Source organism: Arachis ipaensis, chromosome B10 (genome assembly GCF_059453495.1).
Source record: "Arachis ipaensis isolate K30076 ecotype BB chromosome B10, ASM5945349v1, whole genome shotgun sequence".
Lineage (NCBI taxonomy): Eukaryota > Viridiplantae > Streptophyta > Magnoliopsida > Fabales > Fabaceae > Arachis > Arachis ipaensis.
The window spans coordinates 71,685,434-71,696,095 of NC_142435.1; the positions used below are offsets into that span (position 1 = coordinate 71,685,434).

General features: G+C 39.9%; 1 protein-coding gene across 1 annotated transcript; it reads left to right on the plus strand.

Moving 5' to 3' along the window:
• The first annotated feature begins 9,722 nt into the window (after nucleotides 1-9,722).
• LOC148580384 (uncharacterized) lies at nucleotides 9,723-10,274 on the plus strand. Its single transcript, XM_088492102.1, has 2 exons — nucleotides 9,723-10,058; nucleotides 10,233-10,274. Exons 1-2 carry the CDS (start codon nucleotides 9,723-9,725, stop codon nucleotides 10,272-10,274), a joined length of 378 nt encoding a protein of 125 aa, XP_088348228.1.
• The last annotated feature ends 388 nt before the right edge of the window (nucleotides 10,275-10,662 follow it).

Here is a 10,662-nt window from a genome sequence, read left to right on the forward strand (position 1 = left end):
GTGTGCTGGGGCTGAGATTTAAGCAATTCAAGTGCAGAGGCCATTTGTGGAGTTGAATGCCAGTTTTTGTGCCAGTTTGGGCGTTCAACTCCAGCTTTTGATCCTTTTCTGGCGCTGGACGCCAGAATTGGGCAGAGAACCGGCGTTGAACGTCAGTTTACGTCGTCTATCCTTGTGCAAAGTATGGACTATTATATATTGCTGGAAAGCCCTGGATGTCTACTTTCCAACGCAATTGGAAGCATGCCATTTCAAGTTCTTTAGCTCCAGAAAATTCACTTTGAGTGCAGGGAGGTCAGAATCCAACAGCATCAGTAGTCCTTTTTCAGCCTGAATCAGATTTTTGCTCAGCTCCCTCAATTTCAGCCAGAAAAATACCTGAAATTACAGAAAAACACACAACTCATAGTAAAGTTCAGAAATATGAATTTTTCCTAAAAACTAATGGAAATAAACTAAAAACTAACTAAAACATACTAAAAACTATATGAAATTAACCCCAAAAAGCGAATAAAATATCCGCTCATCAATTAGTTTAGTTTACTTTTGGAGGGAAAGTTAGTTTCTAGAGAGAGAAGCTCTCTCCTCTCTCTAGAATTAGGATTAGGTTAGATCTAGATTAGGATTTCTTAGATCTAGGTTAATTTCATGCTTAGATTCACTTTTCCTTTTGTGATTCTTCTTCTTCTACGTTTCCTCTCTCTTGTTTAGCATTTAATTCTTGTAATTCTTTACTTTTATGTTGATGAATTTTTGATTCCTCTATTTCTCTTTTAATGCAATTTATGATTCATTTGTTGTTGTTTAATTCCTTGCAATTGAGTAGTATAGATTTACTTTCCTTTTATACACTCCATGTGTTTGATAAAATGCTTGGTTAGATTTTTCTCCTCTTGATTTTGGTAGAGTAATTAGTGACTTTTGAGTTATCTAACTCCTTTGTTGATTGATAATTAGAAGTTGCTAATTGACTTGAATGCCACTAAAGCTAGTCTTTCCTCAAGGATTAGGCCAGGACTTGTGGACTCAAGTTAATCCATCTACTTGACTTTCCTCCATGGTTAGAGGTTAACTAAGTAGGAGCAATGGGCAATTAATGAGGATAGGATAGCTAGGATAGGACGTCTAGTTCTCATAATGAGGATAGCTAGGATAGGACGTCTAGTTCTCATACCTTGTCAAGAGCTTTGTTAGTTTTTAGTTTATTTCCTTTGCCATTTATATTTCTTGTCTATTATCTCAAAAACCCCAAACATACCTCATAACCAATAACAAGAACACTTTATTGTAATTCTGAGGGAGAACGACCCGAGGTTTGAATACTTTGGTTATTTTTATAGGGTTTGTTACTTATGACAACCAAATTTTTGTATGAAAGGATTACTTGTTGGTTTAGAAACTATACTTGCAACGAGAATTCATTTGTGAAATTCTATACCATCAAAAATCCATTCATCAAGGTAGTGATGATCTATCCAATCTCAGACAGCACATGGGTGAGCCCTGTCCAAGTGATTCCCAAGAAAGGTGGTGTCACTATAGTGCCTAATGAGAAGAGCGAATTGATCCCAACAAGAACTGTGACTGGTTGGCGTATGTGTATAGACTATAGGAAGCTTAATGAAGCCACCAGGAAGGATCAATTTTCTCTTCCATTCATGGATAAAATGCTAGAAAGACTTGCAAGACATACCTCCTATTGAATCTTGGATGACTATTCAGGGTACAACCAAATTGTGGTGGATCTTAAAGACTAGGAGAAAACTTCTTTCACATATTCATATGGTGATTTTGCTTATAAGCGCATTTGATAAACCACTATTTTATGATTCATCTTGTGCTAAATTGAGTGGATTTTATTAATTATTTCCACACTTATTCATACAAACTGCATGGTTTCACAAATCCTTCCTAATTTTGTTCCATGATTGAAAACTTGCTTCCTAAGCCTTTAAATTGTCAATTTTTAATTCTCCTTTATTACCATTCGATGTCGTGATGTGTTTGTGAAGTCTTTTCAGGTTTTTACAGGGCATGGATGGCTCAAAAGGTGAAGAGGAGGCACGTCAAAGTGGAAGGAACACAAGAAACTAAGGAGCTAAGCAGTGAGGATCGACGCGCACGCATGGCTTACGCGTGCGCGTGACTTAGAGCATTTTGCAGCGACGCATACGTGTAACTGATGGGTACACGTGACCAGCAAAGTCGCATAGTGATGCGTATGTGTGACTAACGCATACGCATGACAAGCGCAAAAGACCAGCGACGCGTACGCATGACCGACGCATACGCGTGACAGAGCGATGTGCTCCATTAATCAGAACTCGCAGGGGACGATTTTGGGCTGATTTTGGATCCAGTTCCAAGCCCAAAAACACATACTAGAGGCAGGGGTGTAGCAGAGACTCAACACACATTCACTTTCACTTAGTTTTAGTTTTAGTTTTGAATTTTAGAAAGAAAACACTACTTCTCCTAGGGTTCTTAGTATTCTTAGCTTTTAGCTTTTGGAATGGATATTGAGAGAGCTGCTGCTACCTTCGATTGAAGTCTTCATCATTATAGTTTGCCTTTCTCTTACTCTACTCTTTTGTTTTCCAGTTGATTGCTCGTGGTCATATTTGGAAATTGTTAATTTTGAATTTATTAATGCAATGAACTATTTTTATATTTAATTCCATTACTTGTTTGATTTCTTTCAATCAATTATCAACTCCATATTTGCTTTTATTAATTTAATTTTAATTACCATGTTTCCTATTTATTCTTATTCCATGCTGTGGGAAAATGGCATTCATGTTATGATTTAAAGCTTTCAACTTGGCTTGGGAGTTGATTAATTGGAACCCCTTGAGTTGGAATACTCAAGTATGAATTTGTAATTGTGGATTGCTGGCTAACTCACTTTTCACTAACTCTAATCCTTCCCTAGGAAGGGATTAGGACTTGTGAATCAGAGTTAGTGTTACCCACATGACCTTCCTTCGCAACTGCAAGAGGATAATTGAGTGGATGCAACAACCTTTTACTATTATACTTGGGAAAGTCAACAAGGATAGAAACTCCAATTAATCTTCTCTTAGACAAGGCCTTTTATTTCAAATACATAGCACCTCTTGCTCTCATTCATTGCTTTGATTTTTAGTTATTTATTTTTCCATTCTCAAACTTCAAAAGTTTCTTAGAAAATTCCTGATCAATAATTTACACCGATGTGTCAACTCTTTGGGAAACGACCTGGGAATTCTACTCCCAGTTATTATTCTTAATTGTGACATCTTTTAAATTGATAGTGGAAACTTCGTCGGTTAGGAGTTGTACTTGCAACATTGTTTTTATTAGAAAATCTTAACCGGCATTTTTCCACCAATCAATATTTGGCACCGTTGCCAGGGAGTTGCAACATGTGCTAAATTATTGGTTGGTGTAAATATTTATATATTTACATAATTGGATTTTTTATTTTATTTTTAGTTGTGTGTTGTTGTTTATTAATAGTTTTATAATTTAATTTTTCTATTATATTATATTACCATGAGCTCTATGTTTCTTTCATTGAATGACGCGTTCACTATCGGATCCGAGCTTAGTCGCGTTTGATTCTGAGATCAAAAAGACCATTTCACGTATTAGGCGAGCTCGGCGTCAGTTAGCCTCTGAGGGTGGTAAAGGGGTTTCAACCAATTCACCAATCTTATCTGAGGCTGAGTCTAAAGCGTCATTTGAGGAAGAAACAAGCTCCTCTTGTACTGATTCTATTGACGCCTCTTCTGTTGATTTAAGTGCAGGTAATATGGCGGAGCCTAGAAGGATTGCTCTCCAGGAAGTAGGAGATCCAGACTTTACATTGTAACCATATCAAGCGCGTCATCCAAATTTGGCTGTGGATTTTGAACTGAAGACTGTATTGATTAATCTGTTGCCTAAGTTTCATGACTTACCTGCTCAAGAGCCTATCAAGCACCTTAGAGATTTTCAGACAGCCTGCTCAACTACTAGGCAGCATGGTGCGGATGAGGTTACCATTTGGTTATATGCCTTCCCATTTTCTCTTGAGGGGATGGCAAGGGAGTGGTTCTACACTCAACCGGAAGCTGTTGTTACTAATTGGGATCTGCTGAGAAGTGAATTCCTAGACAAGCTCTTTCCAGCAGAAGTTATAGATAGACTGAGGAAGGAAATTTCTTGTGTTATCCAACGCAAATCAGAGACTCTCTACGAGTATTGGGAGCGCTTTAGGAATCTTCTTGACTCATGTCCCCATCACAAGATTGATCAGTTGGTGTTGATTAGCTATTTCTGCCAAGGCATGAAGCCTCAAGACAAGACCATCTTAGATGCTGCAAGTAATGGCTCTTTGACAAAGTACAAGACGGCGACAGAAGCGTGGCAACTGATCACTGATCTAGCTGATTCTACCTGAAATGGAAGGCACACGAATAATCATCCCAAGGTGATTATAGAAGTTTTCTCTAGTAGTGAGACTGCTGCTCTTACGAAGACTCTGGGAGAGATGACCAATATACTGAAGCAGCTCCAGCTTAATCAACAACAACCTCAGTGTAAGAACTGCTACTAATAAACCATTTAGTTAAGTGATTATAATGCCCAAAATAGGATCCAAAAAGTTAGAGTGAGAATTTGAGGATTTAAATGTGATTTTTGGACTCAGTAGGATTTTTTGAGTTGGAAAATGTATTTTCTGCGAAAAACTGTGAAAACCCGCGAACCGGCAGTCGGACCGGTTGAACTAGTTCAAGTCTGCCCGGTGCTGCGCGAGAGAAAGTGAAAACAGTCAAAAACCTTAGAAAAATAATAGAAGTCGAAAACCGGGCGTTAATTTTAAAGGTTTGGCCCGAAGTTTGGCCGAACGGGCTAAAAATGCTAACGGGTTGGATCGGGCCCAAGTTGGGCCCAAGCCTAACATATATAAGTGCTTTAAGTGAACCCACTTCAGCACAAAACACTTAAAACACAACACCACACAGCTGAAAGAGAAAGGGAAGAAGAAAACCTCCATTAACACTATTCATTCCTAACTTCTCAAGCTCATATCTTGAGCTATAGAGCTCCGATCGCCGCACCGTTTATGGCTACACGTTCCTTGTGAAGAGCTCTACAAGACCCATGCAAGAAACTGGAGTGGTAACTAGGAATTATTTTCTGTTCTTCTCTCCAAAATTTTGAGTTTTAGGGCTTTGGTTAAAGTGAGATTTTATGATTTTGGGTGTTTAGGTTCACTCTAATCCTTGCTTACCATTAGGTTTTGGCTACCAAAACTGTTGGACAAGGTAAGAGGCATTGAAAACTTGTGAGATTATGTTTATATTGAGCCCTAGGTTGATTTATGATGATTTATGTATATATAGCTTGAATAATTGTGAGTTTGGGAGCTATTGGAACTTGTTGGTGCTTGTTGAAGTGGAATTGAAAGGTTGGATTGTGGTTGAGAGCTTGTTTGTGCTCAATTTGGGGTTAAAGACATATTGCGAATCGGCCAAAGTATGATTTCAGTTTCCTCTATGTAGTATATATAATATTCATGGACACTTAGGTTAGTGACCCATAGGATAGATTTGAATTAAAATAGTTGTTGAGTTGTCGAATGATGAGTTATGATGATTTATGATGAATTGATGTACTTTGGTTATGATAAGGAAAATGTTACATGGTAATTGATGATTTGGATTGATGAATAAATGGTTATATTTATGATGGTAGTATGATATTGGAGGTTGATTATTGAAATTGATGATAGAATGATGATTAGTGAATGTGTTAATGGAAAAATTGGTGTAAATTGTGAATTGTGGCCCAAGAGGGTAGATTGTGCTGAAAATGGGAGTTTGGTATTGTTTTGGTTAGATGTGGTTTGTGAAAGTTGATAAATTGAGATTTTTATAGGTTTTGATAAAAAGGGAATTTTGGTGAACTTTGTCTGATCATAACTTATGCCTCAGTTTTCAAAATTGTTTGAAATTGGTTTGAAATTAAAGCTTATTGAAAACTCTTCCAATCGATATAAAGTTTGGAAAATTTTGAATTTTGTGGAGGAAGTTATGATGATTCAAAGATTGGTGTAAAAATCTGAAATTCTGCAAAGTTACAGAATTTTATGATTTTTGATATGTGCGCACGCACAGCCTTGTGCGCATGCACAACCCTGTGAAAATTTTAACCTGTGCGCATGCACAGACCTGTGCGTACGCACAGGGAAGGGAAGGCTTTCTGTTCAGAGTGCTAGCACTGCTTGTGCGCGCACATACCAATGAGGATTTGCAGCCTGTGCGTACGCACAGCCCTGTGCGCACGCACAGCCCTGTGCGCACGTATACTTTGGGAAGGTTAGTCTATTGAGGGCGCTAGCACAGGTTGTGCGAGCGAACAGACATTATGAATTTTGGTACCTGTGCGTACGCACACCTCTATGCGTACGCACACGTTTTAAAACTTTTCTAGGGCGTCCACGCGCACACCCCTGTGCATACACACACGCCCTGTTTCTCAAATTTAAACTTTGTTTTCAACTATTTCACCTTCCCAACAAGATAGTAAGCTTTTGTGTCACCATTTTTAGGCTTTTGGGTTTAATTTTGGGCATGAGAACATGGGAAATAACCTAAAGGTTTTAGTTGAAAATTATTATGAAAAATTAGAAAATGGAGGCGTAGGTTTCGGGTGTACTGTGGATGTGTTTGACGGTATGTAAAGAATGATTGATTTATGAGATGAGAACTGATGAACTGTTGAGTTCGGAATTGCAATGTGAATTGACAGTGGTTGAGATGAGTCGAGGACTCGAATGTGCAATGTTGATTCATTGATGTATTAAAAATGTTTTCTGAAAAACTACTGAACAACTGTTTTAAATTGAGATTATGAGACGCTATGCGCCCGGCAGGGATGGCGGTTGGATCCCGCCTGTCGGGGTAGCGTCGGCGGCGTAAGGGGTGGTTCGTCCCGCTTGCGTTGAGATGTGAGGTCTGAGACAAGAATATCCCGCTCGCATCCCTTCGGATCAATAGAGTGTGCAGGCACAAAACCCTGGATAGTGATCTGAGCACTATATTGCGGGGTTCCCAATGATGATTCCGAAGGGCGACATCTCCATGGAGATGTGTCGGGTTGGCAGTTGAACCGACAATGTGATATCACAGCGAATACGGCAGGCATTCATCATGTGTATCTTCTATCTGTTTGTATGCTTTGCCGACTAGTAATTGTATGCCTAAATGAATAACATGCCTATTTGTTTACTTGAATTACTTGCGTTATAGGCTTCTACTTGTGTTTTACTTGCATTGTAATTAATTGTGATTTCTACTGGGATTGAGGAGGTTTGGAAGGCGGTGGCGATGGGATCGCATGGAGGATAGGTTGGTGAAGGCTGTGGGACAGCGGTGTTTGGTTAGAACAGAAATCCCTTAAGATAGAGTACCCTGTTTATTTATATTAAGATTTATATATTATGCTTTATTCTTTTAGTATGCCTAAGATGAATCTTGTGATGGATATGAAGTCTAGGATTACCTTTGGCGTCCGGGGTCTTATATCATACATCACTGGACACTATTACCATACTGAGAACCTCCGGTTCTCATACCATATTTCTGTTGTGTTTTTCAGATGCAGGTCGCAACCCACCTCGATGAGTTGCTTGGGTGGTGACAGAAGCGGAGGATCTTGTTATTCTTGGAGTCATTTTGATTTATTTTGTTATATATCTCTCACTTTTGTATTTTGTTTCGCCTAGAGGCTTGTATTTGAGAGAGAAAAACTTGTATAAGCTGATTTTACTGCTTAGTTCTATTTTTTCTGTATATATGGCAAACCGGCTTCAACTCTGTGAGCCGTGGCTAGATTTTCGTGACATTATACTACTATCTATTGTTATATTGTATCTATATCTTGTGCTTTAAATTAGTACTTCGTCAGTACGCTTTGTGCTTTTTAAATCCTGTTTTTAAGCTATATCCTTCATCGGGCTTCTAGATTATATTATTCCTTCTATACATGTATGAGCTTAGAACTGTCGTAACCTTTGATTAACCTTCGCTTTATGACGCGAGGTAAGGCTTAGGGTAATTAGGGTGTTACATTTAGTGGTATCAGAGCGGTTCGTCCTCGTGAGCCTGAGGGATGGACCAATTGTGCTTCATTGCATACTTTGTGTGGCTTTTCCTTGATGCTATTAGGTTATCTACTTGATATTGCATAGCATGCTTGGTTGTGAGTGCCTGTTTTGGATAATTGAAGCACTAGGCTTTTGATATTGAAACTTATCACCTTGATATCGATTGTTTGGTGTAGACAGGAACCCCAATGGCCACTCGTAGATGAGGTCGAGCATGTTCATGAGAGAGTAGGAATGAGCAACCGGCTGACAACCATGCCGAGTTCTTGGCGGCCACAGCAAACCTTGCGAACACTCTGGAGGCTAATACTGCTGCGACTGTACAAGCTGTGCAGAGGTTAGGCCAACCGGCCGGAAAGGGCAACGGAAATGGTGAAGGAAATGTGAATGATAATACTGAGGGAAATGGAGATAATGCGGGAGGTGCCCCGATGACCTTGGCGACTTTTCTCAAGGTTCATCCGCCAATTTTCCGAGGATCAACTAATCCTATTGAAGCGGACAACTGGTTTCAGGCCATGGAGCGTGCTTTACAGGCGCAGCACGTTCCAAATAATTAATATGTTGAATTTGCTACTTATCAACTGGCAGGAGAGGCCCAACACTGGTGGCAAGTAGAGTGCCGTTTACTACAGCTCCAGAACATTGATGTCCCTTGGGATGTATTCCAGACGACCTTCTACAGGAAGTACTTTCTTGAGTCTACAAGGGAAGCAAAGGAGATGGAACTTATGCAGCTGAAGCAAAGTTCCTTATCTGTGGCAGACTACACAAGCAAATTTGAGGAGCTTTGTAGGTTTTCCAGGGTGTGTCAGGGTGCCCTGGAGACCTACAAGAGCTGGAAGTGTATCAAGTACCAGAGGGGGTTGAAGGACAACATTATGACTGCTGTGGCCCAATAGAGATTCGTACTTTTTCTGATTTGGTGAACAAGGCGAGGGTAGTCAAGGAATATGCGAAAACGGTGGCTTCATCCAAGGAAACTCACGGAAGGAGTTCTAGTCGGGGACGTGGCAAGTATTTCCATCCGAGGGGTTAAAGTTTCAAGAAAGGAGCATATACGCCTCAAGGTCAAGGAGGCTTCAGAAAGAACACTCAGGATCAGTTTCAGCGTGGCAAAGAGAGAGAAAATCAGAGTAAGATTTCTCTAGATTTGACTTGTGTGCATTGTGGGTGTTTTCATCCATATGACTCTTGCAAGATTGGTTTAGGTGGTTTCTTCAACTGTGGATTGCCTGGTTATATTGCGAGAGATTGCACACGTGTGAAGAACCCGAATGCGGGTCAGAGTCAGCACCAGGGGCGAGTTTTTACTATGAACGCCAAGGATGCTTCTAAGGCGGATCCATTGATGAGAGGTATATGTTTAATTGGTGATAAGACCTTAATTTCATTATATGATACTGGAGCATTGTATTTGTTTATTTCGTTTGCTAAAGTTGAAGAACTAGGCTTGAAAGTGTCAGAGTTAGCTTTTGATCTGCATGTACATACTCCGCATCAGACGGTTATAACTAGGTCAGGGTGTAGGAAAGTAGGTTTCAAGCTTGAGGGTTGAGACTTCGTACATGATTTGATCTATTTACCAATGGTTGGGTTGGAGATGATATTGGGATTTTATTGGTTGTCAAAGAACCGAGTTTTATTGGATCGCTTTGAACGGTTAATTCAGTTTATACCGGAAGGGAAAAATGGAGCAGTGATAGCTGAGGGTTATTATCTGAACTCTGTAATGGTGCACTGTAGTGGGGAAGAGTGTCATGGTTATATCTTATTGAATGCTAATGCCTTGGGTGATGCCCAGGACTTGGAGCAGATTCCGGTAGTTAGAGACTTCCCGGAAGTGTTTCCGGAGGATATTCCTGAGTTTCCACCTCAGAGGAAAATTGAATTTGCGATTGAATTGGTGCCAGGAGCTGGACCAGTATCGATTGTGCCGTATAGAATGGCTCCGATAGAGCTGGCCAAATTAAAGACTCAGTTGGAAGAGCTTCTGAACAAGAGGTTCAATCGACCGAGTGTATCACCGTGGGGAGCACCATTTTTGTTGGTGAAGAAGAAGGATGGAGTAATGCGACTATGTGTGGATTACTGATAGTTGAACAAAGTAACTGTAAAGAACAAATACCCGCTGCTATGAATAGATGACTTGATGGATCAACTGCAAGGAGCCGAAGTGTTTTCCAAGATTGATTTGAGATCCGGTTACCATCATATAAGAGTGAAAGAGGATGACATTCCAAAGACTGCGTTTAGGACGCACTATGGACACTACGAGTTTGCGGTGATGCTCTTTGGGTTAACGAATGCACCTGCTGTTTTCATGGATTACATGAAAATGGTCTTTCATCCATTTCTGGACAAATTCTTGGTAGTTTTCATAGACGACATCTTAGTTTATTCCAAGACGGTGAAGGAGTATGAGGAACACTTGAGGATTGTATTGCAAATTTTAAAGGAGCGAAAGTTGTATGCCAAGTTGTCAAAGTGTGAGTTTTGGAAGGAGGAAGTAAAGTTCTTAGGTCACG